This window comes from Solanum verrucosum, unplaced genomic scaffold (genome assembly GCF_900185275.1).
Source record: "Solanum verrucosum unplaced genomic scaffold, falcon-dt-bn FXZP01000261.1, whole genome shotgun sequence".
In the NCBI taxonomy this organism is placed as follows: Eukaryota; Viridiplantae; Streptophyta; class Magnoliopsida; order Solanales; family Solanaceae; genus Solanum; species Solanum verrucosum.
Window position 1 is genome coordinate 10,675,940 of NW_026019969.1, and position 19,156 is coordinate 10,695,095.

Here is a 19,156-nt window from a genome sequence, read left to right on the forward strand (position 1 = left end):
AAAAATCACTATCTTTATAGTTAATCAGACTAGCATACATACTTTTTTCACAATTCGACCAAAACAACTTCTCTTACCAACATAATAAAGGGTCTTGATATAAATGGTTCTTAGGGGGAGAGTTTAAAGATTGGATTTAATTATATGAGTAACAAGACATGTGCTAGCTATTATTCATTGCATAATAATTTTATTCACATTATTTTTCTATGCATTTTAGTTCTTACATAAAACATGTGATCATAGTTTTGTCTCTATTAATCGTACCCAAAATTGGAAGTTCATGAACCAACAACTCTTAATTATTTCACACATTTGTCTCTATATACCGTTCGTGCCGAAAATTGGAAGTTCATTGACATTTGATTTCTATAAGATGAATCGGCTGATCATAGCTTTAATTGCAACAATTTATCTCCTTGTTTTGGCTATATGTTAGTTGCAAAAGTTGTCCATATAATGTACTATACTTTCATATATCTTGATTGCATTAAATTATACTATAAGTTACTTCTTTTGGCATTACACATTTTGCAAATAGCAAGATCAATCTTAAAGTAAAACTTGTTTGTTTACATCTTATCTTATGTTATTTTTTGTGTCTTTCAGAATCAACACGCGACGAGGAAGAAAGTTCTACATGACTACACTTGGAAACAATGGGTTCATTCTCTTTTGCTCCTTGTTTTTGGCAGGTCAGTACATATATACATCAGTAGAAGGCACAGGCTCCGTGAAATAGACATGTATGTGAAGATGAACAAGTTTTTAAATAAGTTGGTCCTACAAGTATTTTAATTAATTTAATCTGATCTCATGATAAATAAAATCATGATGTTAAATTTCATGTCCTTGAGTCGAATTGGCAATTAAATACTTGCAGGTACTTTCCGTATCTTATATGAAGTAGTAATTAACAACAATTTCACTTCTCTAGGATATTTGATTCATGGCGCTACACTTTATGACTATTCAGCAACAATAGAGGTATACTCGAAAACATTTTATATTTCTCTTTTTACAGTATCAACGTATAGAAGTTAAACTCTTTCTCACATAAGTTAATTTCAGTGCCACAAGCAACCATTGGATCCTCAATATGGAGGAGGCTTAATTGCAAATCCTGGATTTGATAAAGGCATAGAGGCCTGGAAAATAGATGGTCATGTAAAAATAGAAGCAAGGGAATCTGGTGGAAACAAATTTATTGTGGCGTATAATAGAACCACGCCTTATAGTGTCTCACAATCTTTTCACTTGAAGAAGGGCCTATATTACGCGTTTTCAGGTAAAAAAAATTACTATAGACATAAAATAAAATTTCATATTCCTATAATTGATTTTGAAGAACCTGAATTTCATCAAGTTAATTATAAATAATATTGTGCAGCTTGGGTTCAATTAAGTGAAGGATCAGATACTGTGGTTGCCATGATTTATAACTCAGCCCAAAAAGCTGTTATTATTGTGGGATCAGTAATAGCTAAATCTGGTTGCTGGTCTATGATCAAAGGTGGACTCACTGTTGATCATAATGCACCTTCAGTACTCCATTTTCAGGTATTATATCGCACCTGGGCGAGACAACTGTAAAAATAATTCTCATTTATAACTGTCAGTGCAACATATTTTAACATGTTATAGCAAGTAATCTGTTTTATTTTAATCGTGCAGAGTAATAACACTAAGTCCGAGTTAAGGGTGGATAGTGTTTCTCTCAAAGAATTTACCAAATATGAATGGCAGGAAAATCGGTTGAAAAATATAGAGAAGGTTGTTCCTAAATTTGACTTTTTCCAAACGAAAATTTCCTTCTTTTTCTTTTTTTCTCCTCTTAATTTACTCTTTCTGTGTTATATATTTTGATAGGTTCGGAAGAGAACATTGAGAGTAAATGTGTCAAATAAGGATGGCAAGAAAATTGGAGGAGCAAAAATCAAGATTCAACAGAGGAAACTACAATTTGTTATTGGCTGTGCGACACCATCGTCCATTTTAATGTCTGAATCGTATCAAAAATGGTTCGTGTCCAGGTTCACAACAGCAGTTTTTGACAACGAGATGAAATGGTACTATGTGGAAGGATTACAGGGCCACGAAAATTATAGCACCCCAGATGCAATGCTCAAATTCTTTGAAGACCATGGGATTGATGTCAGAGGACATACTGTCCTATGGGGAGCAGATAATATCCAACGTTGGGTAAAAGATTTACCACCAAGACAACTTTTAAGTGAATCTGTACGACGAATGGGTAGCATTATGTCAAGATATGCAGGTAAATAGAGACACATTCAAAATTTTCATTTTGGAAATACTGAGTTCAGTTGAACCTGTAGCTGATAATCTCCGTTCGTCTCTGCAGGTAAATTGGTTGCTTGGGACGTTGTAAATGAGAATTTACATCACCCACTATTTGAGGAAAGACTTGGGAAAAATGCTTCAGCTATGTTTTACAAGATCGCAAGCTCATTAGACAGCAAAGCGACTATGTTCTTAAATGAGTTCAACACTTTAGAGCACCCTGGTGATATGGTTTCTATACCTTCCAAATATGTCGAAAAGCTTCAGGAGATTAAGGCATTTCCAGGGAATGAGGAATTGGTGATTGGAATTGGACTTCAAGGGCATTTTGATAGTCATCCTAATATACCATATGTTCGTGCTGTTTTTGATTTGTTAGGAGAAACTAAAATGCCCATTTGGCTCACCGAGCTAAATGTTATGCCCTGTTCCAACCAGGTATACTCCTATCACGATTCATGTCCTATTTTACTTGTCATGTTTGCTGACGGTTTAACACTATCATTACAGGCTTACTATTTGGAAGAAATTATGAGGGAAGCGTTTGCACATCCAGCTGTGAAAGGGATGATGATATGGATAGGATGGAAGCCAGATAGATGCAATGAGATGTGTTTGTTAAATTACGAATTGCAAAATTCGCCATCAGGGGATGTGGTTGACAAGTTATTTGCTGAATGGAAGACAACAAACTTAACGGGTGTTACAGATAAAGAAGGATCGTTTGAGGTTAAAGTTTTCCATGGAGACTATGAGATCACAGTTTACAATCCTAATAGTGGTGCCAATGTCACAAAGGAAGTGCAGGTCTATGATGACAAGTCTGAAACACTCCATGTTTCGATTAGTCTGTGAATTCATCTTTCACATGCCACTGAAAATGTGGATTGATAAGAAAAAACAACTTTAATTGCTAAGAAAATAAGTAGCACGGACACTATATATACGTGCTAATGTTGATGTTTTTATGATGCTAAGGGGTCGTTTGGTTTGAAAATGAGTTATGATGGGATAAATTATGTTGAGATAAGTTATGTTGGGATTAGTTATGATGGGATAAGTTGTGTTGGGATTATTTTTTATTGAGTGTTTGGTTTGTTGTATTCAAAATAATAAATTTTAAGAACAATTTATTTGTTTACAAAAATGCCCTTCATTAATGTAAAAAGTGATATAACAAAAGGGTTGAAAGAGACATTTCTGTCATTTACCTATTTTATCCCGGGATAAGTTATCCCGGGATTACTATACCACCCCAAGAGAGGGATAACTTATCCCGGTATTAATTATTAATCCCGGGATAAGTTATCCCGAACTTGCCAACCAAACAACAAATAAGCGGTACTATAATTTAATCCCGGGACTATTTGGTATTATCCCTCACACCAAACGACCCCTAAATGTATTATTTTATCTATCACGTGTAAGTATTGAAAAGAAAATATGTATGTCCTCCCTATAAGATATATGCACCTTTTTTCCCTATCAGTATTTCGTTAATTTTATATACTTAATGTTAGAATGGAGGTGTCCACTAGTGACAGTGTGGAAAATAAATAGCTCAAAGTAGATCAGGCACAAAGAGTTTACATGGAAACCCCCTTGCTCAAGGGAGGTGAAAACCACGACATGTATACACAAGATTTCAACTCAAACTCCATTTCACCCAAACGGAGAAAATTTTTAGATTACAAACTCTTGCAACCTAGGAATTAAACTATTAATCCCTTCCCCCTTACTGTAGCAACTCTACTACAAAGAAAACTAAGCAATAACTCTATTGCCCACTAAACCAACTAACTCAAGTTGATCTAGACTTCAAGAACCCAACAAGGCTAACTCTAGCCACTAACTCCGATCTCGAAGATAAGAGCATAAACAAGCAGCAACTTTGTTGCACCCACACCTCAACTAACTCTAGTTGACACTCCTAGGCAACTCTACCCAAGAGAACATCAAAACAATGATGTAAAAAGGCTTGACTAAAACATAGATGATTGGACTTAATACGACTCAAACTAAAAACATAGACAAGCAAGATCTACTATCCTTTATAACTTAGAAGTAGATTTACAATATAGGAACATAAGACACAAAGCTCAAAATACAACAAAGATGCTTTAACACTCCATCAGGTCCCTTGTTGAGCATGAACAATGTTCTTCCTTAAAGATGACCTTTTCTTTGTGAGCTAATGAATTTTCAGAAATTTGAAACTTTGTTTGCCAAATCTTGGATTTGTCTTTGGAGAAAAGACTATTATCAAATGGACCCAAACCCTTAGGACCAAGCCATTGGCTGAGCTGCTACTATGAAAAGACATACACCAGCCACAATAGAGTTGGCAGTTGTGGCACGTTTTAGACAACTGTCTTTTTGACTTTTTCCACGTACGCAATCTTTCCTCGACCAGGTCTCTTGTTAGATCCGGAAATTTGTTAAATCATCAAAACTTCAATTCAGCTTAAAATAACAATTTCCCCATTTTTGATGGTGGCAGACTAATATCCAGCCACTTCAACTTTCAACCCTTGATTTTGTTCATTCCCCCTATCATCAGTTTCAATATTAGAAGACCGAGTCTTTCCTGGGTCTAGTCCCTTGTTAGATCCTGAAGTTTGTTAAATCATCAAAACTTAACATCAGCTCCAAAATAACACTTAAGCGCTGCTAAATATAAGAGAAATCATCATAATTCAAAAAATAAATAAATCAAGATTAACCATATCCATCGTGCATTGATTATAATGCTTTTATCAAGTTCTTATACCTACAAATATATACCCACTTTACCAACTTTTTTGTTGAGTGATACATACAAAGTACCTACTAGTATATATTAGAGATGTTAATGAGAGCCTATCACGGGCATTTTAAATTACAATTCTAATATTGGTGTCAATACCTTAGACTTTTTTCTCTTCCAATTGTCATATTTTTATTCTCTTTTTCTTAAAATTTTAAAAGTCCTCCATGATTAAACTTAAGGTCAAGAAAGACGGGTTAAGGAAATTAAATAGTGAAACACATTTAGAGAGTGATTGATAATTTGTGGTCAGATGGTAAATACTCCTTCATTTTGCACACCTAATAGAAAAAAAAAAAAAAAAAAATTTAGCAGAACCAATAGAAACTACCAAAGGAAAAAAACGTAATAATTATTATTAATGTGTATTTACATACATTGTTATTCTTATATAATACATTTTCTATTACTTATGTGAATTTTTTTAACCTTTCACAAGTTTCAGGAAAAAATCAAAGAATTTGTGATCATGAAATGTCATAATATTTGTATGACTACACTTTTTTGAATCTTGTAAATTTAAATGGCCAAACACATACACAATCCCTCAAACTTGCCCTCATTTTTCATTTTGGCACTCCAACTTAGTCTTGTTCCATTTTAACCCTTAAACTCCATTTTTTCTGTACCATTTAAACACTTATATTAATTTTTATGATTTATTTTTATTTATGTTCTTCAATTGCAATTTCTTATTTTTTTTAAAAATAGACGTGTGCCTGTTAATTTTAGTAAAAAAATTAAACATTCGCGAACGAACATAAAAAATTTCAAACAATAATATTTTTTTTTTATATTTCTCTGTATTTTTGCATGAAAATAAATTGACGAAAGTTCTTTGATTTTATTTCTTAAATATTCAATTAAATTAAATAACACTACTTATTTATTTTTTCTTATCATCTAGGCTATCTAAATTTAACGCAAATACTCACTTTTAATGTTTAATATAATCAATACGAATAAAAAACCCATCTTCAAAAAGACTCGATTGACTTTGTTAATAACACTACTAAAAAAAGACTTTTGTTCATTGCTAATAACACTACTAAACAATGTTAAAACTCGACTGACTTTGTTAGGTTGTTGTTGATTTTAAAGAAAGAAAACCAACACAATTTCATAGGTTATTTTTCACACAAAAATCTGTAACACTCTTAAAAAGAAATTATTATTTTTTAAAAAGAATTATTTTTTGTTAATTTTTAATTTTTTAACTAAAATTAACTAACACATGTCGATTTAAAATAATAAGTTGCAATTGAAGAATATATATAAAAATAAAGAAATCATAAAAATAGTATTTCGTGTTAAAATGGTACATAAAAAATGGAGTTTAAAGGTTAAAATGAAACAAGACTAAGATAAAGTGTCAAAATGAAAAATGTGGACAAGTTAAAGGGGTTGTATATGTGTTTGGCCAATTTAAATATATCATATTTATTAGATTTTACTATTGTTTATTGTCTTTTCGATTTTAAAAGTAGAGTATGATTATAAAATATATCTTAAATTTTATTTAATTTTGCAGAGTTTAAAATATTTTTGATGCTTTTCCGTTTTTATAATATACGGAAAAAATATTTGAAGTATAGTAATTTGTAGTTATTCCGGCATTGGAGGTAAATTGGAAGGTATGGTGAGTGAGGTGGTAGCATGAATCGGTCTCAGTGTATTTCTTTCTCCACGCAAAGGGCACGTAGGTAACATTTTTTTTCCGATCGCTTTCCTTGTGACGCCGGCGAATAAAAAAGGAAAGCGCTGCGGAGATCATCAGAAATGTGGGTATTTTACCTGATATCGTTACCCTTCACCATCGGAATGGTGGGTCTAACGTTTTGGTACTTCGCCGGACCAGACGTACCTCGTTACGTTCGTTACACCGTCGGTTACACCTGGTTCTGCTCTCTATCTATCATCATCCTTGTTCCCGCCGATATCTGGGCTGTACGTTTTACTTTCCCTTCCCTTTTTGATCCTTGCTCATTTTCGACGACCGATCAGTTACATAAATTCTCAATATTTCATTTCGACCCGTTAGCTGGTACAGATGTAGCTGTAGCTTGGATTTGGGAGAGTACATAACGTATACAATATTGTGAGAATTCATCAGAAATTGATTAGCTTTACCTGACCTCAACCTAGCTTAATATGCATACTTGCATTATTTATTCATTTCTAGTAGACAAGGGTTTAAGCATTGTTCCTGTTTTGTGCAGACACTATCCAATCATGATAAGGGACAAATATCTTTCTTTTGGAGCTGGTCTTATTGGAGTACATTTTTACTCACTTGGTGCGTTACAATCTCTGATATTAATGTGGAACCTTATGCTTAATTCACCATCCTTGATTGCTTACTGAACTGCTTATTGAACTGCATTGTATTGGTTCTGAACATAGAAGAATGGTAGTACTTGAAGTGCATTGTTTTGGGTTTATCTTCTTTTTTTCAATAAATTTTTTGTTTGTGATCAGGACAATTGTTGTATTGTTAGCCTTTTGGGGGTGAAGGATTAACTTTTGAATTATTGACATATGTAGAAAAATACGAGTTTTTCTGATTAGTCATATGAGGAAAAGTACAAGTATTGGTAAGAGTATATGTATATGTACATCAATCTTTTCAGAGTTGGTCCACATTGAATTAAACACTGAAAACTCGCAGACTGCCACAGGCGTCTGATTTTGTTCAAATCTGTAAGTGGATGATCATTTTTTCTCGTACCACCTATATCAGTGCTCCTCAACTTCTTAGTCTTACCGGTAGTTTATCACATTAACTCATGGCTAAGATTTGGAAAAATATATGACAATGCTTTTGCTGAATATTTCATGATGGTTACAGTGTGATTTCTTTGTTCAGATGTACTCGTCAGCTTTCTTTATGGCTTTATCTGGTGCTGTTTCCTCTTTAAGTTTTCCAGTATTGGTTTGTAAAATGTTTGGTGTGTCTGTGGATACTTATATGCCCAGCTTCTCAGAATTTGACTCTCAAAGGCAAATACCATGCAGCATTTGGTATGCTCTACTGCGCCCATCCACCGGAAAAAGAATGCAACTCTAGAATCAGACCCCTCTCAAAACAGTCAAACCAGATGCCTAAGCCTTATATTTCTGTCCTTATATTTTATTGATATTCAATTGGATATTACCAGTCTTCATTTCCCTTGATGAAAAATGGAGAAGACATAGTATATTCAAACTGCCAAATGTAGCTAATAGCTGTTATTGCTAGATAAAGAGTGGTTTTCTGTAGTTTCAAGTTTCATTAGATATTGCTTTATTAAAATTTGGATGACACTGGTTGGGGTGTTTCTAACGAACGAAGTGCTTTTTATCATACATTATGGCTATTTTCAGGGTTGTGGTGCCTATACTTCAGGGTTATGAAGATGCAGGGGACTTCACTATGACTGAAAGACTGAAGACTAGTGCACATGCAAACTTAGTTTTCTACTTATGCGTTGGTGCTATCGGGCTTTTTGGACTTGTCTTGCTCATTGTTGTTCAAGAATACCGGTTTATATCTAACTCTCTCAATAGTTTATGTAGACTGCCGCCACATGTTTCTCTTCTCCTGAGTCTAAGCTTTGTTGTTATAAATCATATTTGATTGTTTGTCATTGGATTATGTTACATTTTCTTTGATAAAAATAAGCTCACTGGTTTTACAACAAGACAACTCTGTTTGCCAAGTGCAACAAAAAGGCTGCAAGGCATTCTTTTCAAACTGTGCCGCGGAAGCATCTTGGTTAAGTAGACCACCTCTATTTTGGGATCAATGAGCTGACCAGTTAGTCTCTATATTTAGAATTGGTAGTAGATAAAAGCTGATGCGATTCTTTAAATTTTACTATCTAGACAGAGCTTACATCTATTTGGTCATGTAGGAAGCTCAGGAATTAACGAGACATGGTTTAGTCTGTTCTTTTTTCCTGCAAAATTGTTTCCACGTTTTACCACTCCAAGCTTCAATTTCCAACCATTGATCCCTTCCTTCCACTCTCAAACTGTGAATATACACATGCAGGATAGGAAACATTCCTGGTTTTGCCATGGCTTGCTCCAATACATTTGGTCTAGTCACTGGTGCATTTCTTCTTGGCTTTGGTCTAAGTGAAATTCCAAAAGGCATCTGGAGATGTGCAGATTGGACAACTCACCAAAAGATTCTTTCACACAAGGTGGCCAAAATGGCCGTCAAACTTGATGATGCTCATCAGGAATTTTCAAATGCAATAGTAGTAAGTTCTGTACTTGACACGTGACGTTCTTCTGTAATTGTTCATAACAAAGTCTAATTGTCAATACACCTTCTGTGCTTGTTAACATTTATTTCTAAAATATTTTCTTGACAAATATTTCGTTTTCTTAATCTTTGAAAAAGATTAGAATGCTGTAACAACTAGACTACAACTTCTAATTCCGGGGATGAAGTATGTTTAAGATGGAAAACGTTGAAGAAGATACAACGAGATTTAACCCGCAAGGGTGGTTGAGTTGGTGAACTCCAAATGGGAGGAGGGGGTCTCAAGTTCAAAACCCCTAAACCCCTGCATGTTTTCTCAGTTGAGCTTGTCCCACAGGGCTTGCCTAGTGCAGTTTATCTCTTCTGTGCGGCTTACAGCCTGTTACACTAGAGCATGGTTTATCCTGTGCACACCCAAAGGGTAGCGGCTGCGGGTTCCCAACTACTACAAAAAAGGATACCGAGAGATTTGTTTTGTAATATGTTGTTTATAAGAAAATTCTAGGACTCGCTAATGCATTTTCAAGCTGTCCTGTCCCATTTTACCATTGTGGTTTAGAACTATACAAGACTTAATCCTATTGTCTGCCACTTCCATCAAACCGAGCAACATGTGAATTAGGGATCTCCACATACAAATCACTGGAAGAAAAGGGAGAGCTCAAAGAAGAATTAGGTTCATTTTTGGCATTCTCCACAAATTTCAGTTTCAGTTGTTGAAGTTATTTTCATAGCTTTAGCGCAGTTCCATAATTTTCCCATACTCCATTTATAATCAAGAATAGGCTAGCATTACATGTAGCTGCTTTTGAGACATTTGGTGGGGTGGTTTGATAGTATGTGCATGCATTTCTCCATCCTGGGCAATCTTTGCTTTGACTGTTCATTTTTTTGGCCTACCTAAAATGCTGCTGTTGGAGCAAAGATTAATTTTGTTGAAGATGAAGAATTCAAAATTCTCTTCCACCAGTAAAGATGTGGTTTCACCCTTTCAGGTTGCCCAAGCCACGTCAAAACAGATGTCAAAGTGTGATCCTTTGAGACCTTACATGAATGTCATAGACAAGATGCTGAGTCAGATGGTAATCATGCTTTTGTTTGCTGATGATTATGCCTCAAAGCTTCATATTAACAATTTCAGCACTTCTATTCTTGTTTAAATGCTTCTTTTTTCATATCCATTAATGTCTGTTTTACTTCAACTGCAGCTTAGCGAAGACCCCTCTTTTAAACCTCAAGGTGGAAATTTAGGAGAAAATGATATGGATTATGACACTGATGCAAAAACAATGGCTGCACTTAGACGGCAACTCGAGATAGCTCGAGAGAAATACTACCGATACAAAAGGTACATCTTCATGGCTGACACAAAAGTTTTGAGTACATGTGGTCCATGGTTAATATTTTGGATCATAAGTGATAAGTCATGCTGTATAATTGGTTATCCACAAATGTTATAACCTGGATCCCCACCCCAGGCTTTGAGACCTTTATTTTGAGTTTAAGAATGATATTAATTGCTTAGGAGTTCATTCTGCGCTGGTGAAAAACTAGCCCAAGAAAATTTTCCTACAGCTTATGGCTGTGAGGGTCATGTTAGGATCCTGGTATCCCTGAAACCTTCTTCTTTTTATCTTATCTAATTCCAGATTTGAATGTTAATAATTACATCACGTCACGTGTAACTCTTCTGCAATGGTCTTAAAAGCTAGTATTTCCATCTATGACAACTACACTGCTGTAGGTTAGTGGCTTAATGGTTTCTATTTAATGTTTTTTCTGCCCCCTTGTCTGTTGAAATTGAACCCACTTAAGCTCTCAACTTTTATGAAAATGGTTTATTTGTCTAAGAGGGAAATACTGAACCATTACTATATGTTTAATATGCGTAGAGTAAATTAATAAACTAGTACTCCTTCTGTCTCAATTATGTGGCACCGTTTGAATTTCGAGAGTCGAACAATTTAATTTTGACCGTGAATTCGGGCTTGGAATCTTTAAATTTTTTAATAAATTTTGCATACTTAGAAATTACGTAAAAAGTACTATAAGTCACAATAATTGACAATTCAAAATATTTATGAAAAATTACGGTCAAAGAAAGATTGGTATGAATCTCGAAATTCAAAAAGTGTCTCATAAACTGGGACAGGCGAGTAATACATTTGCCCCCTGGTGATGCTATCTGGGAATTATCTACTCAAAGAACCACATGATTTATGGGTGAAACACCCAACTTCATACATTCACCTCATGCAGTTTGATATTTTATATTACATTTCGTTGATGCACTAATAATATATAATTAACTCTATGCCTCTTCTCTAATACAGCGAGTATATGAATTTTGTAACTCAAGCACTTGAGCTGGAAGATACCATAAAGAACTTTGAGCACCGTAGTGGCACTGGATGGTTTGCTCTATCTCCTTTCTTTCTTGTTTCCTCATTTTCCATTAACTGTAGAAGTCTAGACATTTTTGGTAAAGTTTTAGAATCATTGTACCCCTAATTTATATGAAAAGACAGATTGTTGAGTGTAGGATTGTAGTAGATGTTCAAATTGATCAGAATGAATGTGGAGGATTCATATAGCCAATCAAAATGAGCTTGGGATTGAAGTAGTTGTTGTTGTAGCAGTCTTTTATAGCTATAGTCCTATATGTATCTCTGTGAAGCAGTAATTAGTTGGTAATTGTTCAAATACCTAGTGTGTTTTCTGTACGAAGATTCATGGTTCAGGACTTAAAACTGATAGATGATGCAGTGAACCGGATGAATCAAAGAGTAGTGCTCTCCTTTACTTCCCCTAATCATGTGCTTAGACCTGCCTGCTAATTCTGTTGCATAGGTTTTGACTTGGCCATCATTACTAATTAAGTTCTTTTATTTAAGACCAGTAGTTTAAATCTTCATATGACAAGAAATTGATAGAATGAGACTTTGTCATTCAATCTCAAAAGAAAGTGAAGGGAGGGGAACTGACCTTTCGCTTTCACTAGGGGAAGTATTCTGCTCACTTTCATGTTGTTTACTTGATTCTATAGCAGAGGTACAATTTGAGTCGAGTCACGTGCAGTAGTAAGACAGTATATTTAACTTTTCTTTGACGTGAACTAGTCAGGCTAGTGGTATAAGGTATACACAATCTGGTGTTGCAGGTTAAGTTGTTTGTGTTGATATCTCAATTGACTCTAGGAATTTATTTCTTCTTAACTTGGCAGGAAATATGTATCAAGCTTCCGGCCTGAAAGAAGTGGAAGATTAGGGTCTATGCTGGACATAACAGGTGATCGTCAGATTTTTTTGTTCATTCTGTAACATAGGCATTCTCAAATTCTGGCATTTCTTGAAACACTTCCTACTTAGATGCTAAGAAAGCGGCACATTATGCTATAATTCTGATTTTCAATCTTGATGATGATCTTTTGATTATGTTTTTTTTTTTAATAATGAATCGTGATGATGATCTCAAAAGTAGAGATTTGGTAATTCTTATTGGAGACAACCTCTCTGCCATCACAAGGTAAGGTTAGGGTTACATACAAACAACCCTCCCCAGACCCCACTTGTGGGATTATACTGGTTTGTTGTTGTTCTTCTTATTGGTTTGAGATACATAATCCTACCTTCAAAATCTAATATATTTGTGGAATAATGTAGTTTCTAGTTCTTATAGGTAAATGGTGCAGGCAAAAAAACGTATTTCCTATTTTTCTGTATAAAACAATCTAAGAAAATGCAGCTTCATAATAAATGATCATACACAAAGTACTAAATAAAAAGAAAATTTGAATAAATGACCAAATACAATGTGATTATTAAGTTGCTCCCCTGCAGAGTTGATTTGGCGTTGTGTATTGGCAAAGCAACTTCAGAAAATTTTGGCAATCCTCTTAGGCTGTATGTCGGCTTCTATACTTCTTGCCGAGGCAACAATTCTACCAAATGGAGTTGATTTATCTCTCTTTTCTATTCTGATTAATGCCATGAAAGAGCACGAAATGCTTGTACAGGTAATATTTTCTCTGTTGTTTTTTGTTTTTTGTTTTACTTCTATCCTCTCTTAGTTTATTGAAATAGAATCTTTTAACTTTGTAATGAATGAAACCTTCTGCCTGAAGACCTTGACTAGATTTGAGATAGAACTTTCCAAATAATTATTTAGCCATAATCAACACAACATTGTGATACTATTTGCATCGTTTATCCTGTCCATAACTCTTCTGAACAGTGATTGAACTGTGAAGGTGCTTTTTTTCACTAGTTGTTTGGATTCCATATATGATCTCAAGTAAGATGGAGGAAACATGTTACTTGCTAAAAAGATAGACTGAACATGTTTTTTAAATTCTATTTTTCTGTAGCTTTCTTTTGTTCCTTGCTTGGATCATGTTCTTCTGCACATTTGAAGTAGAGGTAAAAATGTGGTGGAAAGAGTTAGTATTGTCATACATGTACTTTTATAAGCATTGCTTCCTATTCTACAGAGCTTCTCTCACGTTTACAGGTATTCTCGTTGTTAAGATCTATGAGATCAATAACTTTTGTTAGTATGTGCGAGTTAGAGGGAGACACTATGTTCCCCCTTTCTTTTAGCTTGAATCTTTTGATGGCGCTTAATGGTTGATGGGTATCTTTCTCCAGTAGATGTAATCAAAGTCAAATGTTGTTCGGCTTCTTTTCCTTGAAAACATTTTTTTTTTTTTTTTAGGGAAACCCGCAGCTGCTACCCTTTGGGTGCGCACAGGGTAAAACCCCCGCTCCTATGCAAGCTCGCAAACCACATAGGAGAGGTAAACCGCACTAGGCAAGCCTGGTGCGACGAGCTCGACCCAGAAGGCAAACCCCTTGCTTTCGTTGGCAAGGGGTTTCGAACTTGAGACCTCCAACATGGAAGTCCCAAGCTCAAACCACTGGGCCACCCCGAAGGGTTCCTTGAAAACATTTTTAATTATTCATGGAACAAGAAGAATGCAGAATTTGCATGACCTTTCTCTCTTTGGAGAAAAGAGTTTAATTAGGGGTAGATTTATAGGGAGCTCACCAACAATGTATCGTCTAACTTACATGTCCCTTGGAGATTATCGAGTGGTTTGACTACTTATGCTATTGTATAATTTTCCAACATATGGAAGTCACCAACTTTCATTTTGACATTAAATTGAATGAGCTAAACTGGTAGTGTCTTGAAGTTACTTTCTGGCTTGTGCATTTATATTTATGTTTTCCCGTCTTCTTTCCCTTGTTTCTTGTGCAGGTTGCTGCCTTTATTCCTTTAATGTATATGTGTATGTGCACATACTATTCCTTGTTCAAAATAGGAATGTTGACATTTTATTCATTGACTCCAAGACAAACAAGTTCAGTCAGTTTGCTTATGATATGCTCGTACGTCTCTTTGTTCTTCCTTTTCTTTCTTAGGGGAATTCACAACTATTCTCTGCCTAATACTGCTTAAAATGAAAATGTAAATTATATTAGGATGGTTGCACGCTATGCTCCTCCTATTTCATACAACTTTCTCAACCTTATCCATCTTGACAACGGCGCAAAGACTATCTTTGAAAAGGTAAGTAACTGATCAATATGTTTTTTTGTAAGGCTAGAAGGTTTAATTCCAGGAAATATGTCGAGATATTATCAAATATTGGATTTTCTTGTGAGGCATAAACACAACTCCTTTTTCTCATTTTGCATGACTTTGATTGACTTTCATGAAGTTTTAAAGCATGTTATGTAAACTGTATATTTTAAAATAATGATTGGATGATATGAGGGAGTTGTAGAGATGCCAAATAAATTAAAATAATGTACAATTTTAAAAAAAAAATGAAATAATGTAAATTAGATTACTATATAAGATCAGTAGATCACAGGTTCAAGCCGTGGAAACAACTTCTTGCGAATTTGCAAGGTCCAAGTGTGGTCCACCCTTGCCCGAACCCGATGCTCGGGGGAGCTTAATGCACCTGGCTTCCCATAGTAATCGTATATTGTAAATTGACTTTTTCGAAAATGATGGACTTTGTCATGTAAGTAAAGAAGTTATCTTCTTGGATGGACTAAAGCAGAAAACAAGTCCAAGAAAATGAGACGAAAGAAGTGAAATACAACCACTCTGAAATATTTAGCTTTCATTCTTACATCAAAGGAAAAATTTTAGGAAGTTGAAATATGTACTTGGTCCACCGTCCCAGTTTATGGGATGGTTTTTGACCGTGCATGGAGTTATAGAAAGATTTTTGAAATTTGTGGTTTAAAATAGCCATAGATGTTTGTGTGGTTATAGATCATCTCATTAAGGGTAAAATGAGAAGTTTAAAGTTAAATTATCTCTAAAATATAGAAAGATGTCATTCTTTTTTAAACAAACTAAAAAGGAAATACCATTACATAAATTGGGATGGAGGGATTAGTATTATCCTCTTTTGGAAAATATTTTCTGACACATTTAAATTTGGGAATTTGGGTTAATATGGTGTAGTCATAATATTCGTCAGACAAAAAAACGGTGTTGTTCATAATACTTCTAACTATAGCTTAAGAAGTTCTATCTTGCTGCTAACATCCTTTTTGGCTATCATGATGATATAGAACCATTAAAATTTAGAATATAATTAACCAATAAGGATTCGACAAGAAATCTTAATGGTCAGTTTATTTAATATTTCTGGTCTAATCCTAATACTAAACCAATTCATCTTTTCCTAATCCGCTTGCAATTGGTAATTGGATGCATATAAACAAGTAGACACAACATTAGGAAGTAACTAGAAAAAGGAGGGAGACGAACAGATATTGAACTTCCATAAGACATTCATCTTTCTAATTGACCACACAAGTTGATGATTTTTTTGAAATTCTACTAATGCAGAGAATGGGGAATATTGATGATGCAGTCCCATTCTTTGGAAGAAGTTTCAATAAAATTTATCCACTTATTATGGTCATCTACACCTTATTGATTGCGAGCAACTTTTTTGATCGAGTCCTTAGCTATTTTGGGAACTGGAAAATTTTCAAATTCCTGAGTGAAGAGGCTGATGATTTGGATGGATTTGATCCCTCAGGACTCATTATTCTGCAAAAAGGTTAGTATTAGCATTTATCCTTATGTAAAGCATGTAATTGGAATCATTCTGCCAAAATTCATTTGTGGCTTCGGTATTTTTTTATTTTATTTTTGGAAATGGTGGTCTTAAAGAGGACAGTTTAAAACAAGTAGTTTAAGACTTTCTGTCAAAACAGGTAAAGCACAAAATGACTTTGATTTCACTTCTCAGAACGTTCTTGGTTTGAACAAGGACATAAAGTTGGTGAACTTGTTGTTCCATTGGCAAGGAATTTCCAGAATGCAAGTTTGGATCTTGAATCTGGCAGCAATAATATGGTATGTGATTCTCGGAACATAACATTTCTTTCCATCAATTATCTGGAAAATATTAATTTTGTAGATGTCATTTCATTACTCACATAAATCCTCGGTGTTTTACACTATGGCGTCCAATATTTTACAATATTGACCTTACTTCCAATTGTTACTTTTTCTTTTAATTACTGCTTTGATTTGCTTGAGCTGAGGGTCTTTCGGAAACAACCTCTCTATCTCAGAGGGGTAGTGGTAAGGCAGCCTGCGTACACTCCATCCTCTCCAGACCCCACTTTGTGGTATTTCACTGGGTTTGTTGTTGTTGTGCTTCCAAGTGTTACCAAACTGGAGAACTATATAGCAAGGCTGGTTTGTCGCATTTAGATCCTGTGGCAATTGGACACTTGGGTATCATTTATCCATTGAAACAGTGTTAGATGTGGCCTAAGTGTGCAAGTTTTATTTGGTTTTACAGTGCATGTCTGAATTGTACATCGTGAATGATTCTTCTTCCATATTTCATGACTTTGGGTTTGTATTTGTAATAAAAGCTCCATGAAACAAAATCATCGACAAGACTAAGGGAAGAAGATAATGTTAGCCATTCAAAACCTCTAAAAGGAGAGGCACAACATGAGAGCAGCAAAGAAGAGATCAATGGAAAGTATAAGGCAAAAAGAGCTAGACAGATGAAGAGAGAAAATAGCATGAGCTCAAATGGAAGGAACAGGGAACGCTCCTTGTCACGGGATGAGAACTCCATGATGGATTTGCAAATTCAACCTTCTAGAGACTTATCCTCGACTTGGAGATCAATGCAAACAGGTTTTCGCAACTTCAAGTCTAACATGGAATCGAAGGGATTCATCCCTTTACATCAAGTTCAAGATGCAGGACACAGTCGTGCTTCCTCAACTGAATCCCTGGATGAAATATTTGATAAGATAAAAAGACCAGCTTCAGAGTCCACAAACTATGACAGTGATGATGATGTGTATGAAGGCTTGAAAAGACCAAGGCCAGTCAGATAATATTATGTAAAAAAAAAAAAGTGTCAGAGAGCAGCGGCAGCCTACAAATTGTGTGAGAATGAGGATATTGGTTGTAAAGCTTGTTCAATATTCTTTTCTCCAAATAGTAGGTTTCTGCAACTGCAGATCTTTTTGGCGTCTGTTTCGTTGTAACAGGTAGTAGCATAGTCATTTTTCAACCATATATATATACGTATATATATACAGAAGAGCATATAATCCTCAACTTGAAAACTTCAGAAGAGTTGGAAACTCAAGTTTCTGTAGTGTCTCACTCTGTCACCCACAGTTGTTGTATTTTGAATGATATTAATAGATGTATTATTAACACATTCATTTTAGCACTTGCTATATTTTTTTTCTAAAATAGGAAGATTTTTATCACCACAATTTCCCCGCCATCCTTTCTAGGGAATATTTTTTTAGTTAATTTCCTATTTTAATTCCAGTAGAAACGTTATAAAGGAAATGTGCAACACAAAATAACAAAATGCTTGACAGTTTGAGGGAAAATATTTGCTGGAGAGTAGTTTTTAATTTTGTCCGCTTCCATTTAAAAACAATAATTGTTGTAATTGAAAAAAAAAAATTAAGTTTAGAGCTGTGTTTTAAAAGAATCTGTTGGGATTTGCTTCAGAGCGTCCGATTGTACGCCCTATACACGTCCAAAGTTCGGGGCTTGCCTAATAGATCTTAAACAAATTATGTGTTAAATTCTTTAGTTAATATTATTGACCATTTATAATTTTGAATAAATGAATGATACTTAATATTTTTTTAATCTATAGAAATAAGAAGATTGAAAGTAACTCAAATAACAAGTTGTAGTAGTATCACATTTTTACTATTTGGTAACACTGTGAGGGTGATTATATATTCCGTAACATTTCTTTTAAAAATACATAGCGAAATTTTACTTTTTCACTATCATTGGTCTTCATGTTTTTGTCATTTGTCTCAAAATTATCATATTTTATTATTTAGCTATTTGAAAGTAAGTAATACTTTTATTATAATATTAGTAAGTTTAATTGAGTATTTTCTTCTAGAGGGTAAATTTATGATAATAATATATTTTTAGAAATAATGATTCGTTTATTATTAGAAAGTTAAGATATTAGAGTTAATTCACATCTCATAATAATTTTAATATCATTACATTATCTATACTCATATAATCATGTTAGAAGTTTTATTTTCTATGAATTCTCTTAATCATGTTTGTAATTATTTCAAACTATTGATGTACTTTTATATTTTTGTGTTATTATATTATTACACAATATCGTAAATTAAAATTTTAAAATTCATGGAGCTTACTCCTCGCCTTATACTAAGTAACACGCTCCGTCTCACGCCCTCACATTTTAAAACACTGATTTAGAGAATCAA

General features: G+C 34.3%; 2 protein-coding genes across 2 annotated transcripts; both read left to right on the forward strand.

Annotated features, from left to right (window-relative positions):
- Positions 1 to 432: 432 nt before the first annotated feature.
- Positions 433 to 3,232, forward strand: LOC125815004 (endo-1,4-beta-xylanase 5-like). The gene is made up of 9 exons (XM_049494426.1): positions 433 to 461; positions 610 to 695; positions 884 to 987; positions 1,072 to 1,288; positions 1,391 to 1,560; positions 1,675 to 1,773; positions 1,870 to 2,278; positions 2,366 to 2,742; positions 2,815 to 3,232. Exons 1-9 carry the CDS (start codon positions 433 to 435, stop codon positions 3,157 to 3,159), a joined length of 1,836 nt encoding a protein of 611 aa, XP_049350383.1. The 3' UTR covers positions 3,160 to 3,232.
- A 3,477-nt stretch (positions 3,233 to 6,709) lies between these two features.
- Positions 6,710 to 17,948, forward strand: LOC125816729 (uncharacterized). Its single transcript, XM_049496350.1, has 14 exons — positions 6,710 to 7,057; positions 7,330 to 7,406; positions 8,474 to 8,632; positions 9,144 to 9,357; positions 10,358 to 10,444; positions 10,571 to 10,710; positions 11,696 to 11,776; positions 12,586 to 12,650; positions 13,202 to 13,377; positions 14,622 to 14,752; positions 14,846 to 14,933; positions 16,239 to 16,455; positions 16,648 to 16,754; positions 17,285 to 17,948. Exons 1-14 carry the CDS (start codon positions 6,890 to 6,892, stop codon positions 17,762 to 17,764), a joined length of 2,190 nt encoding a protein of 729 aa, XP_049352307.1. The 5' UTR covers positions 6,710 to 6,889; the 3' UTR covers positions 17,765 to 17,948.
- Positions 17,949 to 19,156: the final 1,208 nt, after the last annotated feature.

Excerpts from the sequence above, each read along its gene's own strand:
- LOC125816729 (XM_049496350.1), top strand. The coding sequence starts at position 6,890 with ATGTGGGTATTTTACCTGATATCGTTACCCTTCACCATCGGAATGGTG. Across the intron at positions 13,378-14,621 it reads AGCACGAAATGCTTGTACAG|GTTGCTGCCTTTATTCCTTT; the intron begins GTAATATTTTCT and ends TTTCTTGTGCAG. Across the intron at positions 16,456-16,647 it reads ACTCATTATTCTGCAAAAAG|AACGTTCTTGGTTTGAACAA; the intron begins GTTAGTATTAGC and ends TTCACTTCTCAG.
- LOC125815004 (XM_049494426.1), top strand. The coding sequence starts at position 433 with ATGTTAGTTGCAAAAGTTGTCCATATAAT. Across the intron at positions 1,561-1,674 it reads CTTCAGTACTCCATTTTCAG|AGTAATAACACTAAGTCCGA; the intron begins GTATTATATCGC and ends TTAATCGTGCAG. Across the intron at positions 2,279-2,365 it reads CATTATGTCAAGATATGCAG|GTAAATTGGTTGCTTGGGAC; the intron begins GTAAATAGAGAC and ends TCGTCTCTGCAG.